Genomic DNA, 14,423 nt, shown 5'->3' with positions numbered 1-14,423 from the left:
ATCAGAAAATGATGAAGGGTCTAGGCCCGAAACGTCAGCCTTCCTGCTCCTATGATGCTGCTTGGCCTGCTGTGTTCATCCAGCTCTACACCTTGTTATCTCAGATTTTCCAGCATCTGCAGTTCCTACTACCTCTGCCATATATTCAACTTTGCTGACAAAAATAATTCTGAAATTAGATGCTCTCAAAGAATAATCTATCATTTTACTGTCACCTATAAGTAATTCTTGTGTCTTTATTTTAACTCTCTGACTTGATGGCCATGGTACTGATATTCCCACTGGACACAGCTGTGTGCAGGGAGTGCAAATTTATACAAATTACCTATAAAAAGTACTAACCCTCGAACTTCAGTCCTTCTCCCAGGCCTGTAGACCCCCGAGTGAGTCAGTACTGAACACTGTGTTGTTATATGTAGTATATCCTACTTCATGTCCATTATTTTAAATTATTCTTTCTAATAGAACAGAAGCATTTTCAAGAAATCTAGAACTTTGAAAAGAAACCAGAAAAATGAAACAAAAGATAATCTTTATTTTACATGATCTTGAATGCAATTATCCAAAAACAGGTATATTCAGTTGGTTCAGAATTTGGCCAGTTGTAACTTAGGGCATCTAACTGAAGTGTTCAGCTTTGTTTCTTTTCTCTTCAGATGCTAACAGAACTGCGGTCTATTTGCAAAATGTTGTGTTTATTAGCAGCAAGTGCATTTGACACAACAAACATGGATTTGAACAACTAAAAAATATTGGGTGTCAAGAAATTTTGCAATGAAGATGAAAAGCAAAGGTCACTGAAAAAAATTACATGAAAATCAAGAGGCAGCTTAAAAATTACATTAATACCAGGCTGCTGATAAGGAGCAAGTTTTTTTTAAGGTAGAGCTTTTCGTGATGGCAGACTGAAATAATCTGCTCAATCTGTTTGACTAGAGTGGTACAGATTCTCAGTCATTTCTTGTCTCTTTCACACCTAATTCTTCTCCATAGAACAATGACATTCCCTACTGCTTTGATGACAGCAAGAGGAAGTCACACACTTTATAGAGGGTACATTAGGTAAATGGCATCACATGCATAAAATAGAAGGACATTTGTTAAATTCTGAGGTTCAAATTTATTAATGTACCATGTAATAGTTTGAACGCAATTCCCATGAAGGTGCCGTAGCTGAAGGTTTATTTGTACATTTATACATTCTTCGGGAAAGAAAAATATGTATTTGGGAATCTAAAGTGACCAAAAAATTAACTAAAAATTTTACTCAACATTATTAGAACATTGGAGTTGCTGATGTGTTTCATACATTCACAACTGTGTGCTGTAACTACATAATATTAATAACTAACATTGATACAAATACTTTTCAAGTTTGTTGGCAGCAGTATTGCTTGTCTGTTTTCATCTGGTATTTCATTCCCACTTTGAAGTCTTTTGTCTCATGTATCTTGTTCCTTGACTGTCAATTGCTTCATACAAATCTGCCTTGTTTTGTGCTGTGGCATTCAAATAAGCAATGTAACTCACACATAGAGTTATGGTCAGCAGTCCAAAAGCCATCACAGGTTTATTCTGTTGCAAGAACGCAAACACAGAAATTAAATATTACAAAAAAAAAGCAATCTTCTTTGTCATGTGAAAGAATATTGCTATTTTTAAAACTTTGTCTTATCACACCACTTTATAGAACAATTTGTAAAATGTGATGCCTCAGTGTACAATTTTTGCTTTTCACAGAAGCAATTTCTTTTAAATTGACAAATTTTGTACTTATAAAACCAAAGGAAATTAGGGAAGTCAGACCATCCAGGTTAGATTTTCACACTGGTTAATAGAAGTAGGGACTACTTCTGGCTCCCGAACCTAATCCCATGAGGAGGAAACAGTCACTCTTCGGGATTTTCATAGAGACATCCCCTTAATTGGCATGGAAACCAGTTCACTGCATAAGGACAGATAGCAGGCAGGATGTCAAAGCTGACAAAGCCAACATATCTTTCTCAGGCTTGCTGCAGTGTTCCAGTGAAGCTCAGCACAAGCTGGAAGAACAGCACCTTATTTTCTGCATGTGAACTCCACAGTTTTCTGGACTCAATATTGCATTCAACAATTTTACAGCTTGAGGCACCTTCTCCCATGTCCTTACTGCAACCCCCACACACCAGGCATTGTTATCACATGGTCTGCTATTAAACACCACATGTTGTTAGTCACTAATTATCTCCATTGGTAGGCTGACTGTTATTCACTCCTTTATCTGTCCAACTGCTCTTCTCTCTTTTTGGGCTCTATTTCCATCTATCTCCTTACTACCTCCCCGCCGCCCACTCTGTCTTCTTTATAAAAAAACAACTTCTTCCTAGCTACCATCAGTTCTGAGGAAGGGTCACTGGACCTGAAACGTTAACTCTGATTTCTCTCCACAGATGCTGCCAGACCTGCTGAGATTTCCAGCAACTTCTGCTTTTGTTTCTGATTTCCAGCATCCACAGTTCTTTTGGTTTTTTACTGCCAAACAGTGAGCGGTTTAGTACTCTGAAGATGTAATCATGAAGAAAAATGCCTTAAATTTTATCAAATTCACTTCATACTGACTCTGACAACTAACAATGCGAAAGATTTATGTCTCTTACTTGGCTAGACTGGAATCAAGGACAGAAGTAAAATAGCAGTGGGCTAATCTGTTACAGTCTTTCATGATCATATATGCAGGCCTAACAGCCTGCCAATATAATTCTGATTAGCCAGCAGGAGATTTATTTGCAATGGAGGATAACAATATTTACTACCTATCACTGACTGTTGGGAGAGGCTGAAAGCAAACAAAGCTTAGAATTCTGGCGCTGGTGGAGTAGGGTTAGGAAGAAGTGAGCAAATATGGAAGCAGATGCTGTGTTGAACCTGGAATATGACAGCCAGGTGTTCAATTGCTTTGTTTTCTCGATTAACCTTCTAGACAATCCTAACTGTTTAAAAGCAGTGCTGTCTAAATTTAAGTGGTAATTTCCTTACAGGTTTAATGAAGAGCTCTGGATTAACAGCTCGGAAGAGATTGGTGGTTCGGATTCCTCTCAGTCCTGGACTTTTGTAACCAGCACTTTTTGGAGGTTCTGTCTTGGCATCAGTCGGATTAGGTGAAGAGGACATAGCTGACAACTGTCCAATATATGTACCTGCGCTCAAAATGGTAAATACCATTAATGTACCAAAATATACCCAAGATGCATCATGGAAACATTATAAAGCAAAGTATTATAAAACAAAACACTGAGCTAGATAATATCGTTATAGTTCAAGTGACCAAAAGCTTAATCAAAAAGGTAAGCTTGAGGAGCGTTTTCGAGGAAGAAAGTGAGGTGGAGAAGCTTACGTAAGTTTACCATTTGGTGGGCTGATTAAAATTGGGGATGCACATGAAGCCAGTACCAGAGGAGCATGGATATCCTGCAGAGGTGTGTGGCCAGAGGAAATTAGACATAGGAATGGAAGAGGCCATGGAGAGATTTGAAAGGCAGATGAGAATTTTAAGATCAATAGGGTGCTTCACTGGGAGGCAATGTGAGCCAGCCAGCACAAGGATGATGAGTGAACAGGATTTGTAGTGAGTTAGGAAATGGGCAGCAGAGTTTGAACAAAATCAAGTTTAGAACGGGGGGTGGGGGGGGGGGGGGGGGACAGTAGTTTTGTTGTTAGCACTGTTGCCTCACAGCACCAGGGACCCGGGTTCGATTCCAAGCTGTGTGGAGGTTGCATGTTCTCTGTGTCTGCGTGGGTTTCTCCCAGGAGTTCCGGTTAATGTGGAGATTAGGTGGACTGGCCATGTTAAATTGTCCATAGTGTCTAGGGATGTGTAGGTTAGCTGGATTACCCAGGGGAAATGCAGGGTTATGGGGATAGGATAGGGCGATGAGATGTTCTTCGGAGGTTCGGTACGGATTTAATGGGCCAAATGTTGAGTTCTTTATTTCTATGAATGTGAGAGACCCGCCCGGTGTATGTTGGAATAGTCGAGTTTAGAGGAAACAAAGGGATGAATGAGTGTTAGAGCAGCAGCAGAGCTGAGATGGGGTGAAGTCAGGCGATGTTATAGAGGTGCATCACTGCAAGGTGAAATGTAAGGTTGCAAACAGACTGGCTCAACGTCAACCTGTTGCCCAGAGAGGGATGGAGTCAGTACAAGTTCTAAACAGATGGGGCTGAGAGAGTTTGATGGCAGCTATGTTTAGAAAAAGAGGACACTAACAATTTCTGCTCATTGTAACATAATCCAACACTGTTCACCCCAAATATTAAAGTAAAGGTCAAATCAATAACATAGCACACAAATAGCTGCTAACACATTGTGAACATCACGTCAAGGGAAACGAGTTGATAATGGCCTTTCTGAAAGTCACGTATACTAAAGTGACAGTATAAGAGTAGTTTAAGTGCCTTTTAAGATAAATTCATCTGCAATACACTTGACAGCAATCAATCGAATGCATTAAAGCATTTCTTAACCAAAAGATTTATTTATAAAATGAATACTGATTTTAAAGAATCATAATTATAATTATCCTGAATATTTTCAGGGTCAATGCGCCCCTGTATAGTCTATGTTTGCCTGTTTACACATCACCCTGGCACTTGCAGTCAATGTAACAAAACTCACTCTGTCTCAGCAGAAACAAAACAATCTGCTCCCGAACTTCCTTCCGGCCGACAAGCTGCACAAAAATCAAGCTGAACATGTACTTTGTCGTTCTACAAGACAAGCAGCGCCACCGTATGCTTGGGGGATACCACAACGACTCAAATAAATTAAACTACTCCAGCCTCCAGATTACTGTGCCAGCAATTTGAGGGACAGCTCTGCCTGAATGACTCAACCAATTTATTTTGACCTCGAAAATTATGGTGATGATAGGACATAATATAATATAGCAGCCAAGCTACTCAAACCCCTTTATCATTGTCATAACAATCACTGAAACACAACTTTCACTGTCATTCCGGTTCTGCTGCAGCTTTCAGGTTGATCTGTACATCTTCATTATGTAAGTAGTCATAACTTGGGCTCCCAATGCTGAATAGCCTGAGGCTCGTCCATCACACCCCTGCCACCCCACGACATTGGTTTACACGCAATCCTACAATGTGAAATTCAGACATTTGGTTCAATTGTCATATCAGAGTTTTCATCCCAACCTCTCCTTTCAAATTCTAAAGAAATGTATTTAAAAAAAATGTTTTTCAGCTACTGCAATCCTATGTTGTCGTCCATATTTCTTTTCTCCACAAAAACAAAACCTGCATTAAATTATTTTCTGTTGGGTGGTGTAAGATCTATACTTAATTCTTTATAAAATAACTTCAATTTCCAGTCAACCAGATTTATAGGGTTGTCCTGCTCAGGTCAGCATTCAGAACAAAGTAATTGAATTGCTAGCACATATTGAAGGAAATAAATATGATCTGATAACCATGCAGAGATGTGGCTGCAGGTTGATAAGCATTGGGTCCTAAATATAGAGGGGTACATGACACTCAGGAAAAATAGGAAGCTACGTAAAGGTGGAGGGGTAACATACTTAATAAAGGATGGCATTTGTCTAATAGATATGACATTGGTTCAGAAGATCGAGATGTAGAATCAGTTTGGGTAGAAATGTGGGATCGTAGGGAACATAAGAGACAAGAGTAAGTGATTTGGGACAGAGTATAGAAGAAGAAATATTGAGAACATGTAATATTGGGATGGCAATAATCATGAGACACTTTATATATAAACTTGAAAAATCAGATTGGCAGCAATACCCTGGAAGAAGAGTTCATAGCATACATTCAGGTTTCTTAGAGTGACATGTGTTGGAATTGAGCAAAAAGCAGTTATATTTGACTTGGTATTGTGTAATATGACAGAATTAACTAATGGCGTTAGACTCCTGCTAGCAGCAACCACAATATGGCTGCATTTTACATATCATTTGAAGGGAGAAGATTGGGTCTAATATTGGTATTTCACACTTAAATAAGGGCAACTATATGAAGGCTGAGCTAGCTGAATTAAACTGACATTCAAGGGTGGGGAAAGATCAATAGAGACCTAAATGCAAACAACTAAGGAAACATTTCAGAATACTCAGAATATTTATATTCCTACAGTAAAGTAAAATTTTAAAGTGAGCACCCACCGTCTGTGGTTAACTTAAGAAGGTAGGGAAGGCATCAAACTCAAGGAAAAGACATGTTATTCTGCAAGGATGAGTGGCAGGCCAGGTGATTTGTCCAAATATAAAAATCTTGACCCTCCATTCATGACCTCCCAACTGTCCTGCACAACCATTCTTCTATCAACCTTACCCAGCCCTTGGCTAACCTTGGCACTTGCAGCTTCACCATTTACAATTATGTTTGATGTTTTTTCTATCATGAACTACTTGGGCAGAGATTAATCTTTCTTCTGTCATACAGCTTCCTCTCTCTGTGCCTCATGATCCTTTCTAAGGCCACCAGGATCCAGCCTTCCTACCTCAGACTGTCATATCTTGTACTAACTTGGCAAGCCAGCATCTGAGCTCACTGCAACAGTTCAAACTTTCCCCTTTATTCTATCAAAATTCTCCATTCAAGAGAAGTCATCCATACTTGCTCCAAATCCACCAGGAAGACTGCCTGAAGATACACCTATCCAGGCAAGCAGGGAGTATTCCATTACACTGTAGGTGGTGCAGAAGTTAAGGGGAGTCAGGAAGTGAGTTCTCCGCTGCAGTATTCCTAGCCTCTGATTTGCTTTTGTATCCACTGTGTTTATATAGCTAATCCAGTTCAGTTTCTGGTCAACTGCAACTCCCAAGATGTTGTAAGTGGGGATTCAGTGATGGTAATGCCATTGAATGTCAAGGGTTGTGGCTAGATCCTCTCTTGTTGGAGAGGTCATTGACTGTCATTTATGCATCAAGAATGCTATTTCCACTTGTCAGCCCCAATCTGGATAATGTCCAGGTCTTGCTGCATTTGGAAATTGACTACTTTAGTATCTGAGGAATCGGGACTGATGCTGAACCTTGTGCGGTCATCAGTGACCATCCCCACCTCTGACCTTATGATGGAGGGAAGGTCATTGTTGAAGCAGCTGAGGATGAGTGAGCCTGGGATATTATCATGAGGAACTCCTGCAGAGAAGTCCCGGAGCTGAGATTTCTCACCTCCAATAACCACAACCATCTTCTTTTGTGTTCAATGTTACTCCAACCAGTGGAAAGTTTTCCCCTGATACCCATTGACTCTAGTTTTGCTAAGGCATCTTGATGCGCTCAGTCAACTCTACATTGATGTTATAGGCAGTCACTCTTTTGTCCATGTTTGGAGCAAGGCTGTAATGAGATCAGGAGCTGAGTGATCCTGGCAGAATCCAAATTGGGAGTCAGTGAGCAGATTATTGCTAAGCAAATGCTGCTTAATAGCACCCTTAATGGCACATTCCAACACCTTACTGTTGGGAATACTGTAGAAACTTATTGCATTCCTCAGCACTGAGTATTACATTCTTACCATAATTGTATTAGGTAACAAGAAGCCTGTAGCTTAAAGGCTGATTGAGAAGCTGCCAAACAATTATTGTGTTTGACTACTAACTTCTTTTCTATTGTTATGCATCTACTTGCAGAGAATGAAATGATCTATAAAGTAAATGTTTGTGTGTTACTATGATGTGGGAGTAAGTGAGAGAGTAATTTCAGGTTAGACCTCTCCTGGATGAGTCACTTTGTTCTGGCTAAAGGGAGGAACATTCCTGGATCCATTTGCCGTAAGACTGCACTGATATTTTATCTTTCAAACTCATTTATTAAGTTTAGGTCTTTGAATGTCAGCACTAAGGTATAATATTAAATTCATTTTTGACTACAGAGTGCAATTAAAGCAACATTCAAGGCACCAATCAAATAAAAATAAATGGATGAATCAGTAAGAATGACTCAAAATGCACAATTATATATAGTTAAGAAATGTAAATTGTAATTGAAAAGGTATAAACAGAAAAAAAAGCATACATAAGGATTAATAAAGGTAGCAATGTCATCCCACAAATTTCCACATGCCACTTTGTGCATTCATGTTCTGCCTAACTTCAAAATACCCAAACCACTGAATGTGTCATTTTTAATTACTTTATTCAACAATCAAACGTTTGGTCATAAATTCCCTTTACGGGGAGCTCCAATCAATGAGTTGAGGAATTTCTAAAATATAGCTTCTTCAATAGATGAATATGAAATAGGATATGATACTGAACCATACAGATTGGCTTGCTGCTTCTGTTCTTGGAATTTTGGGAGGTACCCAATCTCAGCCATCATCCCTGATCTGGTCCACCGATGAAAAGTGTGTGAGGGTGAATGTTGGATAAGTGGTTGATAAAGCTGCAATAACAGCAATGGTCAGATAGCATGCTTACTCCTAGGCTATACATGGGAAGTGAACACTTGAGGAAAATATTTGTCCCTGCCTCAGTCGTTATATAATGGAATGGGTGCATACAAGATAATTGGAGCTGGAAAATGAGGACAAAATATTATTTTGATTTCAAAACCTCATTGGAACTACTAGTTTCCTGAAGATGGCTTTGTAAAGGCTATTCAAGACTGATATATTAGCATAATGCTCCAATGATGTTGAGGTTGATTCATACCTGATGTCATTTATCAATAGAACTTCTTTTCATTTTAAAGCCTGAAAGGTGAGTCGCAATATGAGTAAATAGCCTTTGTGTGTTTTAAAATGAAAAGGAAGGTAATTGACACGCATCATTGCACAATTTTATCACACATTAAAATTACCATCTGGATTTGATACAATGATCACAAAGACTGCAGCTAAACAGTGTTATTGTTAACTTGGAAAAAAATAGAACAAACACATTTGAGATAAGTGCTTTTTAAATTTGCAATCACTCTGATTGAAATAGTCTGCAATATGGTGAAGATGTAATAGCCGTATTCAACACCTCATTCACTGTCATTCGAGAACATTGGTCAATTGAAGCATAGTTTGCAGATAGGCATTTATACTACAGTGTTGATTCTATAGCCATCAATACCCTTAATTATAAATCCCCATTGGGAGCAGGGGAGTGTTAACTTCAGTCCATAGTTAGAATATAAACCCCCTCCTGTGCAATCACATTCTTCCTCTAACATAGTGACCCGAACTGGACACAGTACTTCAGCTGTGGCCTAATCAGAGTTCAGTACAACTCCAATTAAATCTCCCTGCTCTTATAATCTGTGCTGTGACTGATAAAAACAGGCATCCCATATAACTCCTTAGTTATCCCATTTACCTGTCCTACCACCTTCGGGGAGCTGTGGACAAACACCCTAAGATTTCTATATGATTCTATTAAATTTTGTCATGATTGAATAGGGTCACAGAGTCGTGGGGGTCGACAAACAGGTCCTTTGGCCCACCTTGACCTGTACAGGAAGGATGGGTTGCACCTGAACCAGAAGGGCACAAATATCCTGGGAGGAAGGTTTGCTCGAGCTATACGGCATGGTTTAAACTAGATTGGCAGGGGGTGGGGAACCACGTGTAATTTAGAGGATGAGGTATTTAGCCTTCCAACCGACACAACAGGGAGTGAGGTTGTTAATAAAGAAATGTGGTCAATGGAGCAAGATTATGGACACAGGGATGGTTTGAAGTGTGTTTACTTCAATGCTAGAAGTATCGGAAACACGGCAGATGAACTTAAGAGCATGGGTCAGTACTTGGAACTACGATGTTGTGGCCATTACAGAAACTTGGGTAACTCAGGGACAGGAATGGTTGTTGGAAGTTCCGGGATTTAGACGCTTTAAAAGAAATAGGGAGGGTGGTAAAAGAGGCGGGGAGTGGCATTGATAGCCATAGCTAGTATAGCAGCTACTGAAAGGCAGTTCGAGAATGATATGTCTACAGAGTCAGTTTGGGTTGAGGTCAGGAACAAGAAAGGAGCAGTCACTTTGTTGGGGTTTTTTTACAGACCCCCAAATAGTTGCAGAGAAGTGGAGGAGCGGATTGGGAGGCAGATACTGGAAAGGTGCAGAAGTCACAAGGTTGTAGTCAGGGATGACTTCAACTTTCCAAATATTGATTGGAAACTTTTTAGTTGTAATAGTTTAGATGGAGCGGATTTTGTCCAGTGCATTCAGGAAGGATTCCTGACACAGTATGTAGATAGACCAACACGAGGAGAGGCGACTTTGGATTTGGTGCTTGGCAATGAACAGGGCCAAGTGTTAGACCTATTGGTAGGAGAGCATTTTGGCGGTAGCGATCGTAACTCTGTTACTTTTACAATAGTCATGGAAAAGGATAGGTACATACAGCAGGGTAAGGTTTATAATGGGGGAAGGGTAATTATAATTCTGTTAGGCAAGAACTGGGTAACATAACACGGGAACAGATGCTGTCAGGAAAGAGCACTGTGGAAATTTTGAGATTGTTTAAGGAGTGCATACTGCGTGTGCTCGATATGTTTGTCCCTAGCAGGCAGGGAAGATGCGGTCGAGTGAGGGAGCCTTGGTTCTCAAGAGAGGTCAAACAACTGGTTAAGAGAAAGAAGGATCAGAAAAGACTCTAGAGGGATACAAGTTAGCCAGGAAGGAGCTGAAGAAAGGGCTTAGAAGAGCTATAAGGGGGCATGAGAAAACCTTGGCAGATAGAATCGAGGAAAACCCCAAGGCTTTTTACACGTACGTGAGGAATACGAGAATGACTAGAGAAAGGGTAGGGCCGATCAAAGATTGTAAAAGGAATTTGTATATGGAGCCTAAAGAGATAGGAGAGGTCCTCAATGAATATTTTTCTTTGGTATTCACAACTGAGAGGGACCTAGTTGTAGAGGAGGACAACAGGCTGGTAGGCTAGAGGAGATGGATATTAGTAAGAAAGATGTACTAGGAATTTTGAGGAACTTGAAGACAGATAAGTCCCCCGGGCCTGATAGGATTTATCCAAGGATTTTATGGGAAGCGAGGGAAGAGATCGCAGGGCCTTTGGTGATGATCATTTCGTCCTCGCTGTCCACGGGTATAGTGCCAGAAGATTGGTGCGAGGCAAACGTCATCCCCTTGTTCAAAAAAAGGAATAGGGATAACCCCGGAAATTACAGGCCAGTTAGTCTTACTTCAGTGGTGGGCAAATTATTGGAAAGGGCTCTGAGAGATAGGATTTATGATCACTTGGATAGGCACAGTTTGATTCGTGATAGTCAGCATGGATTTGTGCGGGATAGATCATGCCTCACAATCCTTAATGAATTCTTTGAAGAGGTGACCAAACACGTGGATGAAGGTAGAGCAGTGGATGTGGTATGCATGGATTTAAGTAAGGTGTTTGATAAGGTTCCCCATGGTAGGCTCATGCAGAAAGTAAGGAGGCATGGGATAGGGGGAAATGTGGCAGATTGGATTCAGAATTGGTTGACCCTTAGAAGACAAAGGGTGGTAGTGGACGGAAAATATTCAACATGGTGCTCAGTTATGAGTGGTGTACCACAAAGATCTGTTCTGGGTCCTCTTCTATTTGTGATTTTTGTAAATGATTTGGATGTAGGAGCGGAAGGGTGGATTAGTAAGTTCGCGGACAATACGAAGGTGGGTCGAGTTGTGGATAGTGCGGAGGGCTGTTCTAGGTTACAAAGGGACATTGATAGGATGCAGAGCTGGGCTGAGAAGTGGCAGATGGAGTTTAACCCTGAAAAGTGTGAGGTGATTCACTTTGGAAGGACAAATTTGAAAACAGAATACAGGGTTAACGGAAAGATTCTTGGCAGTGTGGAGGAGCAGAGGGATCTTGGGCTTCATGTCCACAATTCCCTGAAAGCTGCCACCCAGGTGGATAGAATTGTTAAGAATGTGTATGGTGTGTTAGCTTTCATTAATAGAGGGATTGAGTTCAAGAGCCGTGAAGTTATGCTCCAGCAACACAAAAGCCTGGTTCGGCCACATCTGGAGTATTGTGTCCAGTTCTGGTCGCCTCATTGCAGGAAAGATGTGGAAGCATTGGAAAAGGTGCAGAGGAGATTTACCAGGGTGTTGCCTGGAATGAAGGGAAGGTCTTACGAGGAAAGATTGAGAGAGCTAGGGCTTTTCTCTTTAGAACGACAAAGGATGAGAGGTGACTTGATAGAGGTGTACAAAATGATCAGAGGTTTAGATAAAGTGGACAGCCAGAGACTTTTTCCTGGGGTGGAGGTAGCTATTGTGAGGGAGCGTAGTTTTAAAGTGAGTGGAGGTAGATATAGGGGAGATGTCAGAGGTAGGTTCTTTACTCAGAGAGTGGTAGGGGCGTGGAATGTATTGCTGGAAAGGGTAGTGGAGTCGGCCTCATTAGCGGCATTTAAGCAGCATATGGATGATAGCATAAGGTAGGGGTGGAGGATAGATAGACCTTAGGTTTAGGGTAAAAGTTCGGCACAACATCGTGGGCTGAAGGGCCTGTACTGTGCTGTACAGTTCTGTGTTCTATGTTCTCTGTTGACATTGCCTCTTAGTTTTCACAATTTAAACTAGTCCCATTTGCCTGTGTTTTGTCCATTTTCCTCTATACCTATCCTATCCATGTACCTGTCTAAATGGTTCTTAAATGAACAAATTGTACTCACTTCCACCACTACCTCTGGCAGCCTGTTCCAGACACTCACCACCCTCTGTGTGAAAAAATTGCCCCTCTGGACCTTTTTGTACCTCGCTCCTCTCACCTTAAACCAATGCCCTCTAGTTTTAGACTTCCCCACCATGGGGAACAGCGGTTGGCTATCTCCTTTATCTACGCCTCTCATGATTTTATAGACCTCTGTAAGGTCACCGTTCAGTCTCCCACGTTCCAGGAAATAAAGTCCCAGCCAACCCAACCTCTCCTTATAACTCAAACCTTCCAGTCCAGGTAGCGTCTTAGTAAATCTTTTCTGCACCCTTTCTTGTTCAATAATATATTGAGGGAGCATCAGACATTGTAAAGGCTTCAAACAGTTTGTAGTCTTAACGTTAACTATGCAACAGAAAAAAAACATAAAAGATCAAACTAGTAAACTCCATTTGCAGTTGAGATTAAACAGAGTTTGTTGGCCTCAGCAGCACCAGAGCATTTGCAGTTCATGAAAAATAACTTCCTGTGACTCAGTTCCATTGTAAGTGAATGGCAAATTTACCCAGCCTGGGTGGCTGTGGGCAATGAGCTGTAGGATGGTGAAGATGGTTCTCCTTCTGACGAATGGATCTTCATTGCATCCCGTCACATACTCTTGTGGTATCCTCCCCTTGTCTGAAACAAACCATCCAAAAAGTAAGCAGCACCCTCTGTCTGCACTGTAATGTATTGAACCACCAGACATAGAGTGCATTGAAATCTGATGTTGAGGGGACATTTTATGGCCCTCGTTGGTTCCATGGGAAGACTTAGTTGCATTGCAGATGCACTGGGCATCATGCCATTGTGGTCTGACCCCTACCTCTACACAGAGTAAAGCATCACAGTCCTTCTCCCATCTGCATGTCATTTCATGAAAGATGAATGACTGGATCTCCTGCACTTTTGCCGCATCGTGAGGGCATCTTTGGCTGGAAAATCTGCATGTGGAGGCAGTTCCACATCCACTGGAGGTTGATGCTGGTCCTGAGTTTCCAGGTGTATGTGTTCCTCACAAATTCCTGTGGATGCTCATAGCATGGCAAACACAGAGACAATAACAACTTCTGTGCCTGGATCTATTGGGAATGGTTCCAAAGAGTCTTTATGGGCAATATCAGAAACAAAGCAGCTCCTTCATAATTTGATCACTCAGCAGTCATAGCACGTTGTCCCACAAACATTGGCACATAGAAACCCCCAACAAGGAGGTCAATGGAAGGCCTTTACATGGACCTTTTACATCGTAGACCTGATTCAGAAGTACGTGGCACAAGTTGCTTGGCACACATGCAGAAGGAGTGGCAGCAAAAATGAGAACTTCTTTCCCTCCATCACCCCACACATCACCCAAGAAAGGTAGCACTGCATATAGGATAGATGTGTAGACATTTTGTAGTCCAAAGTGTGAAAGGAGAACAGCTACTGGATATTGTGCAGGCTAGAATGTGATTGCAAATTGAGGTGGAGCTTGCTTGATATTTCTTATGTTTCATGGCCATGGGATTAATTTATAATGTTCAATGACATGTCTTTTTGGTATGACAGCAGTATTCTGTTAGTAGCAAACTGCTAATGTTGCTCCTGAATAGTAATAGCTTCATTTGTTGCTCATACTTTTGAGATACCTTATATTTCCATGGTAATTTCAGGTAGAAAGTAAGGATCCCACCCAAAATGGTCAATAGTGCTGGCCCAGGGGAATTACCACGTTTGGGTCATTGGGCCAATGAAAAGAAGTTTTGTCTTTTTATATTTCCACTTTA

The 14,423-nt window shown here is 41.0% G+C and overlaps 1 protein-coding gene across 1 annotated transcript; it reads right to left on the bottom strand.

Annotated features, from left to right (window-relative positions):
* Positions 1-515: 515 nt before the first annotated feature.
* smim8 (small integral membrane protein 8) lies at positions 516-4,782 on the bottom strand. Its single transcript, XM_020510048.2, has 3 exons — positions 4,655-4,782; positions 3,016-3,176; positions 516-1,575 (listed from the first exon to the last, which is right to left on the bottom strand). Exons 1-3 carry the CDS (start codon positions 4,731-4,733, stop codon positions 1,417-1,419), a joined length of 399 nt encoding a protein of 132 aa, XP_020365637.2. The 5' UTR covers positions 4,734-4,782; the 3' UTR covers positions 516-1,416.
* Between the last annotated feature and the right edge of the window lie 9,641 nt (positions 4,783-14,423).

Source organism: Rhincodon typus, chromosome 5 (genome assembly GCF_021869965.1).
Source record: "Rhincodon typus isolate 14 chromosome 5, sRhiTyp1.1, whole genome shotgun sequence".
Taxonomy (NCBI): Eukaryota; Metazoa; Chordata; class Chondrichthyes; order Orectolobiformes; family Rhincodontidae; genus Rhincodon; species Rhincodon typus.
The sequence above is the reverse complement of the archived record's forward strand: the minus strand, read 5'-3'. Positions and strand labels throughout refer to the sequence as shown.

Excerpts from the sequence above, each read along its gene's own strand:
- smim8 (XM_020510048.2), bottom strand. The coding sequence starts at position 4,733 with ATGTTCAGCTTGATTTTTGTGCAGCTTGTCGGCCGGAAGGAAGTTCGG. Across the intron at positions 3,177-4,654 it reads TTTGTTTCTGCTGAGACAGA|GTACATATATTGGACAGTTG; the intron begins GTGAGTTTTGTT and ends TTTTGAGCGCAG. Across the intron at positions 1,576-3,015 it reads CAGAGCTCTTCATTAAACCT|AATAAACCTGTGATGGCTTT; the intron begins GTAAGGAAATTA and ends TTCTTGCAACAG.